Source organism: Cloeon dipterum, chromosome 4, assembly GCF_949628265.1.
Source record: "Cloeon dipterum chromosome 4, ieCloDipt1.1, whole genome shotgun sequence".
Lineage (NCBI taxonomy): Eukaryota > Metazoa > Arthropoda > Insecta > Ephemeroptera > Baetidae > Cloeon > Cloeon dipterum.
Window position 1 is genome coordinate 10,153,122 of NC_088789.1, and position 25,831 is coordinate 10,178,952.

General features: G+C 41.0%; 1 protein-coding gene across 5 annotated transcripts; it reads right to left on the bottom strand.

Moving 5' to 3' along the window:
• Positions 1-298: 298 nt before the first annotated feature.
• On the bottom strand, positions 299-25,560 carry lilli (lilliputian). 5 transcript variants are annotated; one of them, XM_065487362.1, is made up of 19 exons: positions 25,227-25,560; positions 16,348-16,455; positions 13,359-13,485; positions 12,591-12,971; positions 12,207-12,236; positions 12,043-12,147; positions 11,638-11,737; positions 6,675-6,726; positions 6,339-6,414; positions 6,229-6,254; positions 5,791-6,064; positions 5,575-5,655; positions 4,136-5,521; positions 3,643-3,941; positions 3,304-3,501; positions 3,164-3,244; positions 2,380-2,476; positions 1,983-2,322; positions 299-1,916 (listed from the first exon to the last, which is right to left on the bottom strand). In XM_065487362.1, the coding sequence occupies exons 2-19, from the start codon at positions 16,407-16,409 to the stop codon at positions 1,804-1,806; spliced, it is 3,828 nt and encodes a 1,275-aa protein (XP_065343434.1). In that variant the 5' UTR covers positions 16,410-16,455; positions 25,227-25,560; the 3' UTR covers positions 299-1,803. The 5 variants fall into 5 exon arrangements, with proteins under 5 accessions (XP_065343434.1, XP_065343432.1, XP_065343435.1 ...); XM_065487360.1 differs by having other exon boundaries at positions 3,304-3,516; XM_065487363.1 differs by lacking the exon at positions 16,348-16,455 and having other exon boundaries at positions 3,304-3,516.
• Positions 25,561-25,831: the final 271 nt, after the last annotated feature.

Below are 25,831 nucleotides of genomic sequence, written 5' to 3' on the forward strand. Positions count from 1 at the left end.
AATAATATATTACTTCTGTGCGAGTGCGCAGCCATGGAGAAACTTGCCTTTTTCAACTCAGCATTTTCAGAAGGGTATGAAGCGCGTGTTAATAATAATTTATTTTCTTTGTATAGAAAAGTTGCGTTTCTTCTCAACCGAACTTACATTTTAGCTCACCAATTTATAGCTCTAATGGAGAAAATGAAAGGAGATGAGAGGAAAGGGCGAGCTGAAAATGTCAAAAAAATTAGTCCACACCTTAGTGTGCTCAAGGTTTTAATATATAGTTTCAAGACATAAAAAATAAAACGATTAATTTATTATTTCTCATTGTAATCAATTTATTTAATATATATTTTAGATTAAAAGGTAGTTTTTAAAATAAGTTTTTGGCTCCTTCTTAAGGATTTCTACGGTTTGGTACATTTTTAGATCTCCTTATACATTCGCTATTAATTTTACTAAAACTTAACAGAAAGTTTTCATTATCAATAGAGAATATCTTTATTTGTTTGCAAAGTACTGCATTGACACAAAGGGCACTTCTTGACTGAAGAGCGCCTCTCCAGCACCCAACAATTTCAGCTTGCTGGTGACAACATGGACAAGACTCAAAAACGGAAGAAGAGCAGAGATTAACCTTGTAAAAATACTGCTTGCTAATCAGCAAAATCAGGCAATAGATGATTCAATTCATTCACAAATTTATTAATAATTGTCTCTTGTTTTGTGGTGTAGAATTTAACACTACTTCTCAATGCATTGCGTGATTTTTCCATTTTTGGACTTGATGAATGTCATGCGTAAAAACTTAAAAATATGTATCAACCGTTTCTTTGTGTTATTTAATATTTCCGTATTTTTGTATGCAATAAAAAGGCTTTAGTTAGACATAGTGTTCATTTTCTGGTGCCATGATTCTGTATATTTATCTGATCGTCGCTTTATGTAAAAATATATTTGGGCATCATCTCTGTGTCATACATTGATCAAGTAGCAAGGTTTGCTGATACAAAATACGAATTCGCTGGACATTCCTTTCTGAAAATATGCTTTTCTAAGCTATGATGCATCAGCTAGTGCGTATGTAAAACAAGAAGTTCGCTCTCTACTTTCAACTTTCTTTGTATATTACATGGTAACCAACAAATAATGCGAGACAATCAAAGTACTTGCCATTGTTTCAAGAGAAGAACTCAAGGCTGTTAGCAGGTATCAAATTTCAGAGTTTAACTATAATTGTTTTTCTCTTCGCACTTAAAACGTTTTTGTCACTACTTCTTTCTTCCACAGAAAATTCAGACAAACAATCAGAACACTTTAAAAAAGAAAATGTGTAGAAGTTGTCCTGGATGAGATAAACAGTAAAAAAGAAACCACGGGTGAAAATATAATTGACAATCCATGATTGATAAGCCCGGTAGAAAATCTTAACTTGTTTTGCGCAGTGAAGAACGCCCAGAATATATCAGGAGGTATGCAATGCAAGCTTCTCACTTCTTTCAACTGGTACAGAGAGCTGAACGCAGAAAAGGTTTCTTGGATAAGGAGATGAATAAATCGCTCTTGTGAACAGCCTCAAATTGCTGATTGCAGTCAACTCTTTTGACTGGTGGAAAAAGTAGTGTTTGTAGAAATGAAGTAAATAAATAACGTTTCCGAGAGTCTTCACGAATAAATTAAAAGTAAACTTCAGCGTTTCACAATAATTGCCTATGTGGGGCCAATAAAAATTATTCACTCGTAGATAACACATGCGTTGCTTGTTTGGTTAGTTCGCAGAGAAATGCTGCGTCGCGTTTACAACAATATTCACAAACATCAATTCGCTTCCTTCAGTAATTTGATTCCATGTCTGATGTATCTCACTAAGTGGCTCACTGAACTGTGCAGAGTCAACGGCCCAACAACTTTGTCCATGTGGATAAAGAAGTCTGCAAGTGAGAGAAAAAAGGGTCAGTGAGTCAAGAGCTGCAATTTGTCAGCCAAATATTACATACCTTTAGATCTACCCTTGGCAATGAGCGCGTCCGACTGATCCCACAGATCGTGACTCATGGACAGGTAGTTAGAATACCTGTTCTGCTTCATAATCGCCTGGTGAACTTGACAGGGAATGGCGATGCATTGGTTTAGGGGGGTTTGCTGACCGGCAGCCATGCTGGAGGATGGGTTGCTGGCACTGCCTGGAACCTTGGGCCGCAGTTCGCCGCTGCTGTAGCCAGAACTCTGGCTATTCACCGAGCCCACGGAGCCTGGCGACTGCGGAGAAGGCGTCTCTGACGTTCGCGCCACGCTCCATGCCTCGCTGTTCACGTAAATTGAGGGTTGTTGCTGGAACTGCAGATATTGTGCTACAGAATATGTTCTTTCATCCTTTATCTGCCAAGGATTTACCTTAGTGACGTAAGAGGAGATGGTTTTTTGAAGCTCTTTGGCTTCTTGTCTTCGCATCTTGAACAGCTTCAGGTAAATCAAAGATTGGCAACGTAAGCTGAAAACAAGAGCAATATTTTTTCATCTGTTAACAAAACTAATAAAATGTCAAAAATGTTTGTAGTGAGTAGTGCCACTAAACACTTTTCTCAAAATATTGTGCAATTTAAAGACAACTATTTAATTAAGTCTGGGTTAGATGGTTTCCAAGTAGATTGACACGATTGTATCATGCACCTGCTTAAGTTAATTTAACTAAACTTCAAATAATATATCTTAAACAAAAAATTAAAGGGTTTGGCGTGTCATGGGATAAAAAAAAGACATAAAAGTCCTAACATTCGTTGTGAGAAAAAGACCAGTATTCTTTACGGTTCCGAAAGGCAAGGAAAAATATTACTGATTTATTTAGCTTTTCAATCAACATTGTTCCAAAGATATGCGATTTCCTGCAAACTATGCGGGTTTATTAAAGTCAAATGAGACAGTTTAAAATGACTGCAATTGCAGCTGTTTTAGAAAGTATCACATATTATTGTGGTTCAAATGGCTCTAACGTGCATGATTTGTACTCAATTCAAAATACGATGATTGAAAGCTTAGAAAAAATTGTTGATTATTTATATTTCAGTGCTAGCTACCAATTAAAAATGTATGCAGCATAGCGAGTTTTGAAATATGATTTCGACTGTAGAGCTTTGGGCCACCAAATATAATTAAGCGAAAAGATAAAAAAATCACTCACCCTAGGACAGCTAGTTTGTTGTCGATGCTTCCTGGAGCAGAATTGTACTGCTGCTGGTTGCGGTATTTCGATGATATGTATCTAACATGAAATTTGTGATTAAACCTTTGCTTATGGTTGCAGACTTTTGGAGGCCTTACTTGATCAGCTTAAGCGTGTCATCATACATGGTAAAAGCTGCCATCTCAGAGTCGTAATTGTCTGTTTCCATTGTCTTGCCAGTTAGGATAAAGTAGAGGGCAGACTCCAGGTACAGCATGGCCTGAGCGGTGTGATCCTTTTCCTTATCAGCCGTGTGCTTCAGTCGTTTCGCTTCCATCAGGTAGTGCGTTTGGTCTCTACACCAATAGAATCTGTAATTTAGACTTTTCTGTACTCTTTTGAGTATGACGGCAAAGGCTCTCCAGCCATTAATGAGTTTGTCAAAATTTTAAAAGTAATCCTAAGGCAGAATAGATGTAAATAAAAGTTTTCCGTACTTGTCATCTTCTAGGATATCAGGGTGCTCTAAGTAAGAACTGTACATCTTGCAGCTTGAGGAACCTGGCTGTTGGTTGGTCCACTCTGCGCCAAGCCAGCTGCTGCTGCCAGACAAGTTTCCTTGAGCGGCTGGGTTAGGCGAATACATCGCTGGTGGCGAACTCAGAGGCGACAGCGCCTTGCTAGGGTTAACAAAATGAGAGTCTGGGTCGTCAAACGAGGACCCTGGTCTCGGCGGCGGTAATACCCTGTCGTGGTTTGTGGGTGACGCGTGAGACGGCCACATCACTTCCTCGTTCTGAAATTTTAAGGAAGACTCACTGAAAATTGTGTTCTGTTTTTTTGCCTGGAAAATTGTTTCGCACTGAAACTACAGAAAATAGTTTTTGCAGTTGGATATTAATTTCATTTCAAATTATTACCGTGATTAACTTTTCATTTGTCTGATTTGACTCTAGGGTCTATCAACTAGAATAAAGTATTTTTAATTACCTGACTAGGCACTGGCTTTTTACTACTACTCCGACTGGCATCTTTTCGTCGCTTTTTGTCTGCAACTTCGCCATCCTCGAGACTGTGCTTGCGACTCCTTCTACTAGGTTTCTTGTGCTCCTGAGGCATGCTTGTAGCTGAGATCCTACTGCTGACCGTTGAAATTGATGACACCGAACTGCCACTCATTCTCCTCTCGCGATCAGGTTTAGTCTTTTTAGAGTGGCTTTTGCCGTTGACTTTGCTCGAGCTTTTCCTCTTCCTGTCGCTCGTATCGGAGGAACTCACGGTCGCGATCGGTTGGCTAGGCGACTGCGAGCCAGTCTTGGAAGAGTCAAACAGTCTTGAAAGAACTTGCGCTTTGGGCACTTCAATGTCTGGTGTTGCCCCCTCAGGTCTGAGCTTCCTCAGTTGCGATTCCTTAAGTCTGCTCAGCGGGATGCGGCACATCAAACTGAAAGGCTTCTTGACCACCGGCGCTTCCTCCTTGATGGAGACAGCAGGACTTGGCCGCCCAATTGACGGCAGCACAGCATCTTCCTCGCTCCTTTCCGACCTGCCGGACCGGGCCTTCACTCCCTTTCCGCCGTCTGATTGGCCAGACTTAGAGTACACACGCCGCAAAAAGTCATTCTTCTTCTTGTCCTGAATAACTTTATCGTCCACTTCTAGCTTGGGCGGGCTGTCGTCCTTTTTGCCAAGCCCACCGACGCCTTTGGGCTTAACATCATCGTTTGAGTCGGAGCTGCTGTCAGAGCTGTGGTGTCTACGAGCCGCCCCTTTGCCGCTGACCCTCCTCCGAGGAGCAACAGTCGCCGATGGCTTGACAGGAGTAGTTGGGGGAACCCAAGGAACATTCTTGTTGAGCACTTGAGAGTGCTCCAAACTCGTTAACTTTTTCACCTTTGTATCAGAGTCACTACTACTGCTGCTGCTCGAGTCGGTTGGACATTCCTCGACGCTCTTCATCTTTGACTTCTGCTTGCCTCCCTTTCCGCCAGTAGCAACCGGCACTCTCTTCGGTTTGACTTCTTCCCGTGACGCGGTTCGCCGCTGCTTCTTCACAGGAACCACGTTGCTGCTGCGACGAGTTTCCTCGCCCTTGGTTTTGCAGTTGCGTGCCGGCCGCGCTGCCTTACTCGGTTCATTGTCCTCGTCTTCCGAGTCACTCAACTTCTTCTCCTCCTCGATGCTCCTGGTCGAGGAACGCTTCTTCCTAGGCTGCTTCCGTCTGGCAGACTCAGCAAGCTTGCGCACATTTGCAGCATCGTCATCATCATCTGACAACAGCGGCTGCAGAGGTGTGGGAGGAATCACTTCCGACAAGGCGACATGCTCATCATCGCTGCACTTATCCTGCTTTGAACTTCTCTTTGGTGAGCCACCCTGCAATATTAACTAGTTAAGTAGTTGTTTGAAAATGGGCATTAAAAAATTACCAGTGACTTTTTATTAGAATCTTCAGCTTTGAAGAAAGACTCGAGTTTCCAACTCCTTTCTACCTGCGGAGCTTCATTTGCCTGTAGGATGAAATTCAATTTAAGAGATAACTAATTAAAGAGATACAAATTTTTATAATTTAAAATACCAATTTTTTCTAAAATCTTAAAAACGATACCAGAATATTGAGCATTTACTCGAAAGAAACCACTCACCTTTGGTGACGAAGGTCTTGGGGGCGAGGGCCTACTGGCGAGAGGAGCTTTCTCGAGGAGTGATGTTGGCTCCTCTTCATCCTCACTGCTTGATTCGGAGCCAGAGGAAGAGGAGGACTCTTCTGAAGTAGTCCCTCCGCTCTCAGAGGCATTTTTAGGCATCGGTGCAATGGGTGGCGAGTCCTCCATGCGGACACTCGTCGATGGCAATGGACTCAACAGAGGCGGCGGAACTGATGGTCTCGGAGTTGTGATTGCCTGAGAGGCACCTTGTCTGCAAAGCGGAATTTTGCGAATCAAACACAAGTAATCTTTTATACAAGCTAATTATTGACAAGATTGCCACGAAAAACAACTGCATTAAAGTTTGGATTTAACAGTGACAAAAAATTAGCTTGTTTTTATTTATGTCTATGTGATGCAAAAAATTATACTTACAAAAGAGTGCTGCTTGTTCCTTTCACCTGAAAGAGTGGAAAAAATTAAGTAAACAGACGTTTAAAGTAGTGATTTTCAAGATCACTAGTTTCAAGTATTAGATTTCTTACATTCGGTTTTGAGTACTTGCGAGCATCAGCGAGCTCATCAGACGAATCTTCAGAAAATTCTAAGTCTTGCTCAACACTGAAACGAAATCAAGAGGGAACGGTCAAAATATGCGTTTGTAAATAATTCCTCAACTCCGCTTTCAGTTGCACAGGGTATACAAATTTAGGAAAGGTTAACCTATCATATTGAAGCATGTTATCACAACTTCCTGTGCTCGTTAAATGTAATATCAGTTGAACGAACTGAAAGGGCGATGGAGAGTAGAAACGCGATAAAAAAATATATGGAAAATAAAAACCATCACAGAGGCTCACTGTTTAAAGTTTGGTACTTACATGCAAGGCTCAGGAGGACTGGGTAAACTCTCTTTTTGTGGCGTCCTTTGCTCTGTAACAAGAAATATTACGTTTTCAAGCAATTTTTCCTAAGTAATTCAAGGAAAATTAAACATTCAGTCAATCTGCATTGAAATTAGGCGATAAATGTGCTTAAATACGACGTGTAATTTACTGCGTAAATAAATTGTCATTTTAGTTGATCAAATCCATCTGTGCATCACGGGCAAGGATGTTAATTTGGTTTCTTTTAAGTTAAGCAGCTGTACGTTGGGCAGGTGGAGCAGCGCGCACGCGGCCAGGCAAAGGTGCTGCCATTTCACAGACCAGATGCTCGCGTTATTACCTCGTAAAAATTACCGCCAGGGAAAAACACGAGTTCCACTTAACTCCAATGTAACTAACTGGTCATTCTATTTTAAGTCAGACTGCCGGATTTAAAACTTTCCGACCGGAATCTCATAGAAAGGAACGGCCTGGGGCGTTATCAGCCCATTTGCGAATTTTCCTGACTGACTAACACCGGATGCAGCCTGATAATTTGGCGTTGATTGCTGAATAATGGAGTACGAAATGTGAATTTTAAAAGCAGAGTAAACGAACTTTGAGAGATTTTCATGTATCTTATAATTGAGTTTTTAAACGATGTAGGAGAGGGAGCAGCGCATCATTCCGATTCACAATAAGAATTTTCCTCATCATCGAAAGCGTAAAAATCTAAGTGGTCCGGCACAGCGAGCGGTCAGCATGCCGGACTCTTTATTTGTAGAAAAAAACGACTTTCGAAAAGTGATCAACAAAATAGTGCTCGTGCTCAAGCGCGTTAATCGCTCAGCCAGAAAGGGTGCAAAATTTGCACGCGAGTTAGCAGGCGAGCAATTGGCTTTCCAGCATCTCGGATGATTATGACAGTAGCACCTCCACTGCGGCCGTTGCAAAAAGCAAGGTCATTTGTTGCTGGTGGCACCAGTCGACGTCACTCTCGCACTCACTCTCAGCTCTCTTGTGTGCCAAGGCGACCGTCAATATCAATACTGTCTGTTCATAGGGCGAACGACTCGAATAATTTTTCTTAGCACTTTAGTAACCAAAATATATTATTGAGAGCCTTTCATTGTGCTAGCGATGCGGAATTTTTTGAACTATAAATATCAGTTCCTTTCCTTGTAGTGAAGCGATAAAAATCTGCAACTTTGCTGGCTGACGGAGAGAGGAGAGTGATGACAGTAGCGACAACAAAACAATCCATTCGTCTCTGGATCAGAAAAGAGATAAAAATTTAAGGGCTTCGATCCCATTTATGTTTACTAATTGCGTGTTGGCCAATGCGATCTATTATTCGATGAAACACATCTCGTGGATTATTCACAACGCAAAATCCGATTGTGCTTGCTATTAATAGCTGAGTGGTCACCGAAAATAAAGCTGATGAGAATGAAGTATATAGGGGGGCAGTCGATTGAACACATGACGGATGGGACGGCAGAAAGGATTGAGATCCGCCCGTGAGAGAATTCGGCCTCTTGTAATGAAACAACAAAACGAAAAGCGCTAGTCACGATTTTCTTTCCAAACGAAGCTCAGGAGAAATTGATGCGCGCAGCGAATTCAGTAACAAGCACGCGGACCGATTATTATTGCTTCTAATATGTTGGAGAGGATCGTTTCGGTGCGGCAAACAGTGCAGCTGACAACGAGCGTTCAACAAAAAATGCAAAAGTGAATTCTTGGTCAAAGATTTTTCACAGAGGATGTCACAGTACCAGTTGAGGCATTTTGCTCCAACAGCCTTGGGAATTTTAATTTAAGCGTATATATGCTCAATCTTTACGAATAAAAACGCAAGGTTCAGCAGTTTGCGGAGGCCGATTTTCTTTGCTGCTTAAATGAAACGCGAATATGAAAAGATTCTCATCTTGAACAATATTGTGTCTCGCTCGACACAATTAATTGCAAATTAAGAAAGGGGTGGTAAATGACCTGTTGAGACAGTTTACGATAAGCAGCGTTATTTCATAGCTAAAAATTGCTGTTTGTTGTTTGAAAATAACGATAAATTGTGTGTAGTAGCATAAAAATTACTGAAACGTATCGCCAGTGATAAGGACAGAGGAGAGTCAGAAACAACTTTTTTTTTTAAAAAAAAAAAAAGTCGTCTTGAGTTGAAGGTTCTTTATTTTTGCTGTTATTTTTGTTTTTTTCGCATCAAACTCTAAGTCCATTTATTTTCACACAAAATATTTCGTAAAGTTTCTAACATCAAGGTGATCCTTTGAAAAAAGATTATGTAAATTAAAATATGTGGAGTAACGGGGGCGATCGATGGGATAAGAAAAGAACACCGTTTCGCGGTGGTGTCTCATTACCGGAGTGTCCTGCGGTCATTAAAACAAGATCCATTTTCCGCCTAAACTGATTTACCCTCTTAATGGGCAACGAGGGTGAGTGGCGCGCGGCTCCGATTACAAAAACAGGCGGCCGTTTGGCTAATGATTATTGGAGAGGAGCAGTCGGCGGGCGCAGCGAAAGCAGCACGCGATCAACCAACCAACATTTCAACAAAGACAACACACACTCAAATACACAAACCGAGGCGGCGACGGCAGCCGACGGTGACGTCGTTCAGGGCGTTTAATGCTTTCAATTAAACTAATATCCACGTACGTAATTATCGATCGCGGCGGCCAACATCGCATCATCTGGCTGCCCCTGCTACGTGCCGTGCGCGTTTCTGCTCGATTTGTCGGCGGCATTGAGTATTATAGTGCATATGGCACTTCACAGACAAGAAGATGAAAAAGAGAGAGAGAGAGAGAGAGAGAGAGAGAGAGAGAGAGAGAGAGAGAGAGAGAGAGAGAGACGGAGTAATAATCTCCGTGTGCCAGTGGAGGTGGGGGCGGTAACGTCGTGTTCCTCTTCCTCTAGGTCACTCGATATGAAATTTTCGTGACGGTGGCGGAAATTTGACTGATCTCCACTGGATAATTAACCAGCAGGCACGACGCAAAAGCAGAGACTCTACTGTATACAGCAGGAAGTAGCCAAGTGTTTCGGTAAAGTGTACTGCTTTCGTGATGGCGCGCGAATTAAGAGAAATGACAATCAGCAATAATCCGCGTAAATCTGCGAGCGCACGCGAACAAAATCGATACAATCACGTATAATTAAAAAACAAGGCTTTCGTAACTTCGAAGCAGTTGCATGTTTGGCATGATTTGTTTTGAAACTGCTCTCCAAATAGAATAATGGCGGAAACTTTGCAGTAACTTAAATAAAATAGACTATCACATATCATTTTAGATTGTATGTAAGAATAAACGTTAACTTGTAATTAATCAAAATTTCACATTTCAATGTTTTACCGAGAAGTAGACTTCATAAACCTGGCTTCCGCGTTAGGACAAATATGATTATTTGACAAAGCGAACAAAAGAAAAATTCAAGGTTAGAAAATAATTACGCGTTTAAATCGGCAGACAGTGTTTGTGGCGAGTGCTTTTAAAGATTGATTTTAATACTTGTTGTAGCAGACAATGATCGAAGCTTATTATGTTAACTTAAGCTAGCGTACTTCACATGTTGTACAACTTGTTTGATTGTGAAATTTGCGACACTCGCTGGCCTGAAGTGCAGCGATGTCAATAAAAACCAATTTTGAACCGTGTGGAGTTTCGCACAGAATGAGAGCCGGAGAAGTGCGCGCTAGTACAGCGAAAAATTCGCCGACTGGCTGCGGCGACGATGACGACGACAGCGGCGGCAAAATCACGGCGGAATCGATCCATTTTCCGATAGGCCACGAGAAACATTAAGGTTTCCCACGCGGCGTCGACGGCAACGGGCGCGCGAATCTGCAGACGACAAGGAGCAGCTGCTGAAATGCGATACCTGCGGAAGTGGAGTGCTTCGGCCGCTTTTCGGCACAGTCGGCCATGCAAAGCGCGCAGAACGAGTTGACCACTATCGCAACAACGGCGGCTCCATACATTGGCGTTAAACGCTCGAGGAAAGCCCAACTAAATCAAGCGTCACTGTTCTCGCCGCTGCGTGTTTTGATCTTGCGGACGGGCGTACGCGAGCGAGACGCACTCTCTTACACACAGCTGAACACTCCGTCAGAAATGACTGTAATATGCGCGCTCATATAAAAAGGCAGCAATTGATGAGAGCAGGGAAGAAGTGCTTGGCTAGAGCGGCGGGCTCGTGGTGGCAGCAGCTGCTAGCCAGTGTTCCCTTTCGGGTGTGCGGCTTCCACCGCGCGCGCCTTGTGCATCAACCAACAACAGCGGCCTGTAATTTATGTTATTGTGCACGGGCGAAGGATGTCTCTCTCTCTCTCTCTCTCTCTTTCTCCTACCACGACGGCGGCAGTATGAAGCAAGACAAAAATCACACCTCACTAACTGCAAAATGCGGTCGAAATGAGCAGACCATGAAATCATTTCGCGTTCTTCTCCGGCCACTTGCTTGCACATCACCACGAGGGAAAATAACAAGAGGCAAACTTGCCGAATCAAGTCTGCTTTTAATGTCAAGTAAATTACTCATTTATAGAGGGGTTTGCGGCATATAAGTCAATGTTGATTTTTATTGACTGAAATGATGTCAGCGTAAAAATATTTCTTATGTTAATAGATCAATTTTAAACAATCAATTAAATTTTCACAACCCGTGAAAAATAAAGAAATTTAACCAAAAGCTCATCTTCCCAATCTTCCATATAAGAAATTTAATCACATTAATTTAGTATTTTTTTCTTGCACGTGGATTTAACAAATTAAAAATATTTTAGACATCATAACTTGATTTTGATCACGCAGCAGGCACTTTCTTTCATATCGCAAAATTTGAATTTTAAAAAGAATTGACGCGTAGCTACTCATTAGCGAGACCCACATGAATGCAAATTAAGCAATTCATTATCCAGCCGAGAGATTGAAATAATGGTGGAAAGAGTACTCACCTCTGGAGTTGGCTGAGCAGTTCTGCTGTTGAGTTTTAGGTTCAGTCGTAATATGTGCAGTCATGGGGGCAGGTGGCGGCAAGGAGAGCGATTCTTTTGGCTGCAAAAATCGCAAAAATCATGAGAATAAATAAGACGACTCTTGTTAAATAATGTGCGACGTTCGATTCATTGTTTCAAGATAGACTTGTGGCATGTGTGTGCGTTAAAAAAATGTGTCACATTAAATATTTTCTCCACGTTTGTGAAGCATGGAAATGCAGTTGCATCACAGTGAATATATATCATGCTTGAACACAATATATATGGAATTACATTAGGAGGACTTATATTTTTATGAATTGATTTCACGACTAGTTACAACTGAGAAGTCATACAAGGCAGCTTTCATTGATGGACACGTACCTTCACTGGTGTTTTCAGATGTTGATCAAAAGTGAACCTCAGCTCAGTGGGTTCTTTGCGCGGAGTTTGGATGCCTTCCATGAGCGGAGTGATGTCGGTCATCTCCTGAAGAGACAGTTTAAAAAATTTAACTCTTGGAAAAACGGCATTAGCACAAAATTTACCTTGAATATGTTGTCCAATTCCGGGTAAGACTAGAAAGATAGCAAAATTTGTTTAGATGCCACAAAATCAAATTTAATTCAATCTTATGGGGATAATATAACACTGTTGCACATTTTTCCAAAGTTAGCAAAACAAGTGGAGATAAAAGCCTATTGGAATTGAGGCAGTTAACGCTAGACATCGGCAGGAAACAGGAAACTCGTTTGAACCAGAGGTTGCCTATTATGCAGTTGAATAATACTTTGGAAATTACTAGCAACTATGGAAGATTTGATTTAATGCATTGTTATTTTTCCAATCTTAAATTAAGTTGAAATTTTGATTTATATGCTCTCAAGTAGGGAAAAAATACTTAAAATAAATAAATAAAAACAGACATCCACCTTTGACACGGCTTTTGGTTGGCTGAATGCGTTGAAGGATGATGGTTTCGAGGTATTCATCTTGGAGCTCATGCCCATTTGGGGAGCAGGGGTAGGCGGCATTTGACTCGAGTGTCTCGACGGCAAAGGGTGGCCGTTATTTCCGCCATGAGGTACATCGACCTTGGGCCCAGGGGCGGAGTAACGGTTGCTTGAATGTTGCGAAACTCCTGACATCAGACTATGCACTTTCTTGTGATCCGTGGGCGCCGGCGGGGGTGCGATCGCGCACCCTTCTAGGCCTATCAGCCGTTTTGGTTCCTCCAACAGTTCCCCTTTGACATCATTGAATTTGCCAAGTTTCATCTGTATCTGCTGAGCGGCCTTGTCGGTTGACTTGGGCTGGAAAGGTTGAAAAGCTGTTAGCATCGCCGTGAAAAAATGCGTGCGGCGGCTAGTTGGCATGTGTCTAACGTCTGATGTTATGTGGGTAAATAGCAGCAAACGCGATTGTCACTGCCACGTACTAAGGAGAAAGTTTTATATGTCGTGGTCTCGTTTGATGCAGAAAAAGGATTACGTGGGTAAAATCAGCGATCAGCCGATTTTTATTATTGTTTCAAATTGCTAAAAATGGCAGTAGGTTTCTTTGAAAATAATATATTTAATTGCCACGGTGAGTGAATCGACCACGAGAAGACATATACAATGATCATAGTTTAAGATTGTGCAAGGGTATTTTTTATGATTTGTGGAAGATTTGGGGTCGTTGATTAAATTTAAGCATACCCGTTTAAGGGGGGAGAAGAGCGGTTGGGTCGGAGTAACTAACGGGTGATCACCACCTCGCTCCACGCTCGAGATGATTTGCTGCCTAAACTGACGTTCTTTTTCGCGCATCCTTTCGCGCTCAACGCTGAAACAGAAGGGACCAAATTAAGATAAAACGTATTATTTTCGAATGTTTCCATTCAGCTGCTCGTCTACCATGATTGATAAAGCTTATCAAACCGAAACCAAACACACCGAACGAGGGGAAATGTGTAAACGTGCTTGATCTCACTTTGTCTTTGATGTTTCTTTTAAAAATTCAAAGGCAAAAAAGTCCGTGAATTATAATCTATCGCAGAAAGTAAAAGTACGACATGCGTCTCTAAATCTCCAAACGGTTTTGCTATATTGTTTTACAATTCTATGGTGCCATTTTCTTATCTGAAACTATTGTAAAAACAAAAAAGAAAAACAGCCATTTTCGCGAACTACCATCACTTCTCCGCTTGAGTCGGCAACACTATACAGAAACATTTATTCATGTAATTAAAATTGTGGCAGCGCAGACCAGGTCAAGGACATCGTTAGCTGAATCTCGCTGATGCAAATGAATTTATCGGCACGCGAAACCGAGAATTCGCCAGCAATTCAAAACAATGCGTCAAGAGCGACCCGCAGGCGGCAAAATAAGAGAACGGTCCCGTTGGACAGCGTTTTTGAACTTTGGCAAGCAAAGTGTGACGCAAGCGAGAGCGCAATGACAAAAAAGCAAATGAGCGGGCAGAGAAACCAGAGCTCTTTTCGGTTTGAATCGAGGCTGCTGCTCGCGGAGAAATTCCCACGATTTAGCGTCCGCAATCAGGTTGAAAAATGGTCGGGCGAAAAATAAATCGCGTTGCGCTGCGCTTGCTAGCGCCTAACACTGTTGCTACTGGATAAAAGTAAAGCAGGCGCACATATGTATATATTTAACACTGAGATAAATATGCACATATATTAGAGCCGCATGCATCATCCGCGCGCTGTTTCGAACTCGCCGTCGAGGGACACACAATTTCCCGAAATCCAAAATCGAAACGCGGCGGCCTAATTGTCGGCATTCTGAGCGAATCCTCATTCAGCTCCACTTGCTGACGCGCCTCGCGATTTGTTTCCCATTCGTGAGTTACTTTCTCTTGCATTACTTTCAAATTCGACATTCAAGCAGGCAGGCAGGCAGGCTAGCTGGCTGCCTGAAGAAAATGCACACACACACTCGTACCTCGTCAAGGTTCCTTTGAGCAAAGGATTGGGACTGTCATGATAGCCTCCAATCATGATCATTCTGATGCACACGCACCGCGTCGCTAATTGCCGATCACTTTAAAAATAATATAATCGGTCGTGCCACAGTGACATCTTCTTTCTCGGCTCGGTGGAAACAGGACCATATGTCGAGATCGTCGCACCACATTTGTCGTCACTGTCGGCGCACGTGCACTTGTCAGTATTGGCCACGCGTGATCGTCGGCCTCACGCCGCGGTTCGGCCGTCGAAAGCACGGGGCCGCGGCTGCATACTCGGCACTGCAGCGATTGCAACAGACCAGACGGCACACATAAACTAACAAGTGAGCCGCACAGCACACCTCTGTAGTTTGGTAACGGAACTTTCTTGAGCGACGGTGCTCACTTGGCGGCTGGGGGGGCTGGAGGGGGACACGGACAGGAAAATTAGGGGAATAACAATTGTTGCTGCCGCGCGCGATCCGCGGATGCAAAGTTAAAAGTTTAAACATCCGAGGCTGCGTTTTGGGACAGAAAATCGAACGCTAGAAATAATTCATCAAGCTCAACTGTGAGGCCAGTTTCGCTGTTGGGCTTTGTTTTTTCTACATTGTCATTTAAATCGCATGGTGACGTTTTGTATATGAATTGCACAGGCAGCGTGGCCTCGATAGCGAGTGCGTTTAAATGCAAAATAGCTTGAGTGGTCACTTTTCACTGCTGCTGCAAATCAAAGTGCGGCGCCTGCTACGTGTAATTAGTTATCCTCATCGAGCTAAACACATAACTAAGTCGCACTCAAGTCTTGTGAACAGAGTTGAATCGTATTTAAGAACAAATTTGTCATTTTCCTCTAATTACTGATAAGTTCTGATAAAATATACTTTTAATTTCGGTCAGTATCCAGGGTTTCCTTGTAAGTCTAGAGGTACTATAATCTCTCTTAAATTTTCCTTGTAATTGACTCAAGCAGTCACTTTTTGGCACCACCGTTTATCTATCAGTTTTGAGAGAAACCCCAATGATTTATGCATTAGTAAAAATGTATTTCCGTGATTTTCTTTTCCTGCTCAGTGCGATGTGAGATAACCTTTTCAGTTTATCTTTTGCAGCTTTTCTACAAACCGTGTTTGCTTTTTTTCTTTCCATTTAATTCTAACATAAATCTAATTACATGACTAGCAAGAATAAACACGCTAAAAACTACAATCAACTCTCTAGACAAATCGTGGTATGATCGCTGTGAAGAGTTTTTCTCAATAAATTCAATTCGGTTTATTTATTTATTTTTTACTCCAAAAGAAGTCAATAAATATAAATATGGCAGCAGTAGGCTGATCTGATTTTGGAGTTGAAAGGAATAAACGATCAGAGGGGATTTGGCAAACTTATACCAGCGCCATGCTAACACTTGAAATGTTTGAAAAATAAAAATGAATAAAAAATAAAATAAAATATGATAAAAAGTACGCTAAATTGAATCGTAAATTTTGCATGACCCTAGGATTATAAAAATCCATACTCAACCAAAAACTGTCTTTTTATATGAGCTTTCAGTGGGCCAAATGTGTAAAACGTGCTGCAAAGTGTGCGTGCAAACACTCGGCATTCAGGACATGGGATGATTTGAATAAATTTGAGCAGCACGTTGCATCCCACGCATCCTGCGACTAGAGTCTGGACGTCAATCAATCAAGCAGAGCGCTGAATGGAAATAACGCTGAAAGAAGCAGTCCACTTACCCTGCTCCCGCAACAGATTGGTGCTGTTGCCTAATGCGGCTAATAAATCCAGCTGAGTCCATGATCGTCCCAATCAATTAATATGCGCACAACAACACCGCTTGCCAACTGAAAACAATCAACAAAATCACCAGGTCAATACAAGTATACGAACGAAACGAGAGTAGTTCACAATAAAAGCGTTCGGGCACGATTCATTTATTCTTTTCCTTGTTGTGCATCTCTACGGAGCGTTCTAGAGAGTAAGCATGTTACATTTATTATTATGCATGCATGTGTGTGTTGCAAAGGTAAATCGAGTGGATGCATCTATCGACGCTAAAATGGGATGCACAAAGCAGACGCGCATTTTATATTAATGACTGATGTGATTTGTTTTCGTAATAGCGAGCCTTCCATTGATTTATCATTACTATTATGATTGCCATTGTTGCGTACGAGCAGCACATTTCGCACTGCAGTTGATAAGATTAAAGTGTAAAGGCGTCGTAAAGCAGAAGTTATTGGGTGCTAACTCAAGGGAACAACCTGAAAATAATCAATTCGATTACAAAACTCACACTTCGCCATTTAAAGACTGAAAATTTAAATTTGGTGAGGTTATAGCTTTCATTTTCTATTATTCAAATATGACAGCCTAAATACAACTACTATCAAACAAAAGTAAGAAAAGGCTTATTGTTTTTATACTGTCAATCAAATTTTTACATATTTCATGCTGAGAATTGTAATTTTGTTATTTAATAGACGGTTCAATTAGATAATTATTAGATTAAATTCCTTTGAAATATTTCTTAAATTTATCCGACGATGCATTGTGAGTTCCCCAAAATAGTTACCTGATATTATCCACACAAACATTTTAACAGGCACTAATTTAAAAGCTTCGTGGCCCAAAAAATATTCAAGCAAGAGTATGGCGACTATTTATTTTGGCGACAAATCAACTCAGCGTTCACAATTGTTAGGCGTTTACAGAGAATGAGAGCAAGCGCTTGATATCTGGAGCGTGATATAGCGATATAGCGCGATTTGGGCTCATTTTCTCACTCTTTGTTTAGAATCGTTTCAAAGAATGCAATTTTCGCTCTTTCGTCACCTCTGCCATCCCACTGGCATGGCGAATATGCAACTCAATAACTGATATCGCCTCCAATAGCAAAACACCGCCAGTTCAAATTTGCATTACACGCAGATGTAGATGTCAGCGAGCGCGATTTTTCACACTGGGTTTCCTTTCTTCTATTTACATAATATGGAGATACACATGGCTATTTTTGGACCGCTAGTTCAGGTATGGATGTCAATTAGCGACTCAACCGACGCAGAAAACGTGTAAATTCGCACGTCTAGATTCGATTTAACTACACACAGCGTGACGCTATGGTGTAGAAGTTAAAATGAAAAGTCATAGAGCTCATTTCAATTTAGTTTGGCTGACTGTTACATATTTTTGAGAGCTAATAACTGATTTAATCAATATTAATAATAAAAATTAAATGATTATGATTAGGAATAACGAATTCAGGTTCTTACTTGTATTTTAGCCACTCTCAGGAGTAGCAAGAAAAATATACTTTATTTTTATAAGTTTAAAAAAATAAAGCTACCAGAATAAGCATAATATACATACTTCAAAGATGAATATTGTAAGCTATCATGATTTTTAAGGAAATATTTCGCCAATGAAATAAAGTAATGTATTCAAAGGTAGAAAAATTAGGGCACTTGCCACACTGAGCGCGTCTAAATCGCACTCGGTCGGTTTATAAATATCACACAAAGCGGCAGGAAGCTGGAATTCAATGCCGTGTCTTGAGTCTGACTGCCGTTCATAGTAAAAGAAGAGTCACTTAAGGGAAATACCAGAAGCAACCTTCCCTTAAAAATCACCAGCGAACAAGTCAGGGGAAGATTTGTTGTGCGTATATAGTTAAGTTGAGATATGGGGTAAGCGCGACTGCTAGCAGCGAGAATCTCCTTCGAAATTCCAGTACCATGACTCACTTCACCACGTAAATGTGGCCACGTCGAAGTGGCCACACACGATTTTACACAAAACAAAACAAAAAAGTTTTTTGTAATTTCCCAGCAAGTCAAATATTACGACGCGTTACTTAAGAATCGGTCGGCGAATTATTTACGCATAACCAAATAATAACTGACTTCTAACGCAAAGTAAGTTATTGGGTCTTCTTATTTCATAAAATCTGTGATGAAAAATTCAGTTACACGTTTTATTAAAACATTAAGCTCTACTTTAAGTATTTTATGGGAAGTGGTAGAATTGTAGAATCACCTTTGCCAGCAAAATGCAAGCAGCCGGTAAAACTTAAATAAAGTATTTCAAATAAAGTAGTCAAATGGTTTTTATGTCGTGCAGACCACACACGCTCTTAGCACAAAATCTACACAATATTTGTTGTTGTATGATATAATATGGTATTTTTCCCTAGTCTTAACAAAGGGATGCATTGTCATTGTCACCATCACCATACTTCCCTCTGCTGCAGGTAGTGCTCTTTCCTAACAACGCTCTCAACTGACCGATGGTGGAAAAATTGTAAACAAATCAAAGGAATGAATGCAGGGACGTAAAGCCTTAACACTATGGCTGTCTCAAGTTTTAGGTCGGCGTACATATACACATACAAATTTATTTACATCCATCAAGTTTTCATTCAAGAAAACAGGACGCGAAACCAATGAAATTTACAAGCTCTCTGAACACGAGACAAAGCGTACTATTTGGCCCAAAAGAATTTTGTCTCAATCTTAGCTTAAATAAAAGCTAAATGTGATATTCATGTCGTGTTTGAGTTGTGAGTGTTTACTTATCAGTCTCCTGAGTGGGGTTTTCCTTTCATAAGTATTAGCCCCAAGAAAATCTAGGTCTCAACAGTGACTTTATAAGGAATTAAACGATGCAGACAATTAGCCCATTGACCAAGCACGGATTTCGGGCAGCTGTTTTGACAAAAATAAATATATGGTTAAAAGGGTGAAAATTGAAGCTAAAACAAACTGAGAAAAATTCCTCAGTTTGAAGCTGAAATCTTCTATTTGCTTCTACGGTCAGGTAATTGAAATTTTAAATAAATTGTGCAAGATACACACAGCAGAATCAATTGTAACAATGGTTTGCATTGCAATTGTGGCTAAATCCAAGCTTCATCAGCAACTCTGGCTCTGAAAAAAACTTACTAAGCCATTCTCCCGCCACATGTGCGTTCTGAATGACCTGGGAAATATTTTCATAGGCGAGCGAGCAACAGGAAGCCGTCCAGCGGCCCATTTGGCGTTTTTTCGCCACCCCTTTCCCAATTGATTATATTTTTCTCTCGTTTGCTTTAATTTATGAAAATTTTGTTTAAAGAAAGCGGATGCGGACCAATTTTTAACCACTCATCGCTCAAAACAATGTCAACGCAAGTCTTTTGGCCCTATTTGCCAGCAGTTGCTGACCATTTTGAGCCAGAAAACAGAAAAAAACAAACCTGTTCAGGCCAGATATGCGAATGACTTCTGTTTCAGCTAAGTTGTGCAATTAAGATGTTAAATTGAATTTTATTTCTTCAAATTTTACTCCTTCGTGCGGGAAATAATGGAATGATGCCTGAACCGATTAAGACTGACGCAAAAACAAAATATTTGGACAGAATATTGAAGATTTGGAAAACATAAACAAATTTTTCAGAAATACAAATAACAATCGATTGTAGCAATGAAACAACAACGTATTTTAAATTAAATGTACCATTATGTAGTGACTTTGCAAGAATAAACAAGTATAGAATGGTAAAAAATTATAATAATTTACTCTTCATACTATCCAGCCGTTTTAATATTATATTAATAACATTCTTAATTATACCATTGGCTCGCATTGTACAGCACAAACACCGATGGAAGTGATCTGTGCAGGATGCACGCTTGCATTTGGCTCGCACACATTGTAAAGGAGTTCGTTTAAATTTTTGAAGGTAAGTGAAAGCAGACCGAGGCGCTACTTAGGCTGCATCTTTCCAGTTTCCGGCAACGCGATTTACGGGTAAAAAAGTCTTGGCACCTGAACAAAAGCCCTTGGTTGCCATCCATTGTTATTTTGCACGCTCAAAATTTGCGAAATTTGCAGATCGGAGATACAAAAATAATTGACTAAATAGTTACCTCAGTGCTGATAGTTAATTCGGCTCCCGGTATTATTAATTTATACCTTTAGACTTAAGGCAGACTCGCGAGAATTGCAAGATAGCTTTGAGTTTCCGTCTCAGAAAAATTCTGAGTATGATCATTCTTTGCGCGCACTTTTGTTCAACAAGGAAAAACTTTACTTTCTCGATGAGCGAACACCGATCCGTCACGGAAATCACGGCGACTGTTACAAACTGCGACCTAATAGAACGGAAATTAGTCATCAGTCCTCGCTCCATATCGAACCCGATTTAAGGAATAGTCTATGACAATATTTCACACTGGAGAAGCAAATACATAATTATTTCGACTTTTTTTGATGATAGGAATGTTTGGTAGTCTATGCCAATGCCAAGCATATAGTTCTTGGTATTTGCATTCAGAAATACACCGAGAAAACTGTCACGTGTGCGGCAAATGTGACAAAATTAGCCAAACCAATAAAGGCTCTGCCATTGAATTCAAACATTTCAAACCCATTTGTCAGTTGACGGGCATCCAAGAAGCGTCCGCTTGCAAATAGCTTTAGATTTGAGGAACAGCCTTTATCAGGCACGGAAACGCAGTTTTTAACCGTGTATTAGCGGAGCAACTTCCAAATCGCAATTACAGAGATACTTTAATTCAAGAATAAATCAATAAGATAGGTTTTGTTTGAGTCACTTTGTTTCTGTTTGGTCATCACTCAATATCATTCTTTCAGAGCATCACATCTCCCAACCCGCAAAACAAAGCCGGCGACAGTAATAATTTTCTTTTCATCCCCCAAAAATCGATACGCAAAGCGAGGAATAACCGAATCTGTGTGCGAACACGCTCCCTGTGTTGGACTGGCTCCTGGCGTGAATCAGCGCAGTTTGCATGTCAGAAATATTTTTAGAAGAGCCACTCGGCCGGCGCAATTTTAATTACATAAATATCGTGAGCGCCATTATTTCGTGATCGGCCATGCTGACGACTGCTAACAAGACTGGATTCACCATACATACGGCTCGCTATCAAATCGCGAGGAGGAAATTGGGCGTTTGACGCATCTAATTTATCAGTCAAAATATTTTGTTGCTTCCAAGAATGCCTTGCTGGGATTAATTCTGTTTGTGGAATTGGAATAAAGAGAAAAGTAGCTATTAAATTGTGAATTTGTTTTTTCGTATAATTTTTGACGAAAAAGCTTTATCTGAGAAGAAAGAAAATCTCTGCAAATAAACCGCTAGCGAAACTTGTAACCTGCGCATTTCCAAGCAATCGTCTCTTGTGATAATAAAAAGCCCAGGCCTGAAAAACAAGTCGGCAACTCACACAAATAATACTGTATTTAATACTGAAAAATATTTATAATTATTCCAAATCAGCTTGTTTCTAGTTAGCTTAGATATTGAAATAAGCTATCAATGAAACTAATAGTTAATTTTTTCTAAAAACATCTATTGTTAACTTGAATTTTATGGTGGGTCACCGTTTTTGGGATGTTGCAAGTTGTCCGAAAATAATTTGTCTGAAACATCAAACGGAACTTGTCCGAAACAGAAGATGTCCGAAAGGATTTTATCCGAAACGGAATAAGTCCTAAATTTGAATGTTTGTCAGTAATGTAAGTATCTTTCTGCGTATATATAAAGAAGAATAGGACAAATAATTCAATTTAACCTAAACATCGCCTGCTGAAGAAGCAAAATCAAAACCTCACAATCAAACTGTTGGAGATTTATAGTATAGGTAGCTCAATTTTCAATTTAGTAATAATTCTGAAAAAACTTAATTTCTTTTAGATGTTTTAAAGGCCTATGCTTAACGTGCAGCGTCAATCTGGATGGCCTGAGAAGTGGCAAAAAATTCCAGGATTAGACGACCAGGCTATTTGATCCAAGACCAAGACATTGTCAGGAAAACACTTGAATTGGAAGACGGGGATTTCTTGAAAAAACACATAGCAACAAATTCATTCCATCGAGAGCAGCACTGTATGAGACATCGGAAATTGTGCCAAAGAAGGCCATCAAGCGACCAGCTCAACCCCAAGATTCAGACTCAGATAGTTAGTTTCAGAAAGATATTACCGACACTTTCGTTCATTTGAATGATTGAGTACTGTGATTTTAATACGAAAATTTGATAGCTAAGCTTGCCCATTTCGGACAATTTCCTACACTGATAAAGTCCTCTCGGACAAATTCTGTTTTAAGTGTTTTTGGACAACTTGCACGCCCTCCCGTTGTTGTTATTGTCAGACGCAGTTCTGACGCGCCCACTTATGTTGTTTGAATTTAATCTTAACAGTTGCGAGTGACGATTTTACGAGAAAGGGCAAAGGGCATCGAATAAAGTGGATACGTGAGTCGGAATGGGCGCAAAAATAAAGGAGACTAAAGCAAGTACGTCGGCCTGCACTACTGCAGCTTTCAATTTGTTAGCGGCAGCAAAGGGAGGCTCAATACTGTCTGCCGACCGCTCCAATTTAATTAGGCGGATGAATGAAATTTAAAAATAAAACGTGGGGAAAGTGGCTGCATGCGTTTCTGCTGCAAAATTGGCTTTCCACCAAGATTGCTGAATAATTATTGCCGCTTATGGCCAACGTATCTACACTATTTGCACGCCTAACATATATATAATCAGGATGAAACCGCTATGGTAGCCAATCGTGCTAATTTATGACGCAACGCCGACTGTTTAGCTGAAAACGAGAAACCTGAATTTTTGCTAGCTAGTTCACATTGTATGGCGACGGTACTTTTTAAGAGTTCTTTCGATGGTATAATTTAAATTCATTTTTTTTAATTTTTAATAATTTTTTATGTAATAAATATATCGGTATTCACTTGTTTGGAATGTTATTTCACTTGCTTGTTTTATAAATTTTATACATATATATACTTCAACAATAACAAGTTTCCAACATTATTTAATCAATTCAAAATACAGCTTGTGTTTCCTGGACACCTTACTTAGGTGATTGTTCAAAACCGATAATATTCTTCAACTTAAAACTGGCAATAATTGAGAGAAATGAAGAGACAGAAAAGTGTGCCAAACTATAGATATAATGGACTAGATTCCTCTCTCTGCTAATAAAGAGCCTAATGTCATGATGTCTCGTGCGAGTGACAACACAAGAGGTTACACTGTTAATATTGTAACCATTTAAGCATAGAGAAAGCACTCAGTATATTTTATAACTCTCATGCCTACTGTATTTTCTAAAATTTTGTTCAATAATACACCATTATTTAACGAATTTTTCATCACCCAGCTTAGCTTATGAAAGAGAAAAGTCCAGTCAACTTTCTCACTCAAATATAAAAAAATAGAAACTCCATGAAAAAAATATAATGTTTGAAGAAAATTAACACACAGGCTTAGTAAGATTTAGATTACAATTAAGTAAGCTTAAATTTAAAAAAAACAGTACCATATATTATAATACTGCAAGCTGCTGCTCACAATGTCTAATAGTTGCAAGGTATCGTATGATTTACCCCTCGATTCAAAATGAATATTATGAAGTATGTGCGTGGTTTAAGTAGAATATGAAAAAGAGCATCCCCATCCCCTTTCCACGAATTACCCACGCTGACACCGATTCCTCCACTTCTTGAAGCAAGTGGAAAACCTTTCACATTGTTGCCATAACTAACAACCACCCCAATGACAAGCGACGCCGACATTTTAACTCTAGAAGTTTCAAACGAAAAATACCTTCATTTGAACGGATTTAAAAATTTAGAGTGCATAGATTTCAGTAACTGCGGTCCAATATTTATTTTGTTCAGACCTAACCACTTTAGGGAATTAGGCCGGTGATAGTAGCTGTTCGCGTTTGAATCCATTCTTAACTCTGAGCCATAATATTTATTATTTTACTACTTAATTCTTATTGTTTAACAAATAGCTCGCTTTAAAATTGGGAATTCCAGCAAATGCAATAAGTCACGTAGGCATCTCCATAATAGGTTCGCGCGGAAATTGCCGTTTTGCACCTCGGCCGATATCATACTTTCCGTCCAGGAGGAAATTAGATAATATGCAGCAGTAATAGTCATCAGGACATGGGATAATACAGCGACAAGAATGTCAAAATGTGCGTGCGATGATTCATGCTGCTCTAGACGAGAAATCGGATGCAGCGAAAACGATGCCGGACGCTGTGCATCTGTGTAGCACTTCGCCCTCAGCCAATGGATTTCCACCCCATCTTTTAGCACTCAGCAGGTGCCGTCGGCGGCACCGCATGCTTTGCCTCGGTCGGCGCCCGCTAGTACGTAGCAGCGTCCCTCGCGATCAAACGACATCACGAGCATTTGAAATGTACATGCACAGCGATTGCGACACAGTCGATCGGGATGCGCTTTTGCGCGACGTGCAAGGATTTCATACCCTGAGCAGGCTCCTGGTCGCTGCACTACATGTAAAATGCGCATGCAACAATTGCACAAAAGTGCAGAAAGTGGGGTCATTTAAAGGGCCACTCGCACGGGCCGTCGAGGGGTGGGGGCTCGCGGGGGCTGCTCGGCGGGTTCCCCGGAGGCCATCGGGACGGGCGACTGCGACCTGCGGAGGCCGCGACGGCAAAACAAACAGTCGCCAGGGTCGTGTCCGAGTGGGGTTAATTTCAGGGTCACTCGCGTAGCAAAGCCGAGCGCGAAGGTCCCACCCGCCCAGACGTCGACCTTTGGGTGCTGACCTACCTGCGGCACGAGGCGGGGTGCATTCTGCGTACCAGGGGCTCTGGGGCTGCTTCGGATGCTTCGCCAATGACACTATGAACGGAGCCACTCAATGCACTCGATGGTTCTTCGGGCTTCGATTCAACAAACCAAGCTCACAGCTAGTCGGCCCGACTCACAGGTTGGCGTGCCCAACGGGCGGCTTCGACATCACTCAACTCGTCGTCGACACCTGGCCTCGCAGCGCTGGCCGAAAAGCCCGAGACAAGTTGGCGAAACGCACTTCTCAAGTCGAGCTCAATTTAGGACGACAGAACGAACGAACGTCACAGATCAAGTCGCCTCTATACCAAGTGCTGCCTAGTTTACGGTCAGGCGGCGCTAGTCGTAACTCGCTTGTTTTTGTGGCGCGCAAATACGTCCCTTCAATTAATAATTGCTCACTTTCAATTTTCTTTTTCCTCCTATTCATTTTTCCACCGTCGCAGAATTATTTCTTTCACGCGCAACTGTGCACCCGAAAAAATTCAAAAGCAAGTTAAGTGTCAAAAGATCAGATGTTTAATTTGAATTATTTTGGCAGCTCGCTTTTTATTTCTCATGAACCAAAATTGCCCTGGTGTGAA

Bases quoted from the DNA above. Each gene is read 5' to 3' on its own strand.
- lilli (XM_065487360.1), bottom strand. From the start codon at position 16,409: ATGGACTCAGCTGGATTTATTAGCCGCATTAGGCAACAGCACCAATCT. The intron at 5,656-5,790 runs GTGAGTGGTTTC...TTCATCCTACAG, and splicing joins CAAGACCTTCGTCACCAAAG to GCAAATGAAGCTCCGCAGGT. The intron at 3,942-4,135 runs GTAATTAAAAAT...TTAAAATTTCAG, and splicing joins AAAAGCCAGTGCCTAGTCAG to AACGAGGAAGTGATGTGGCC.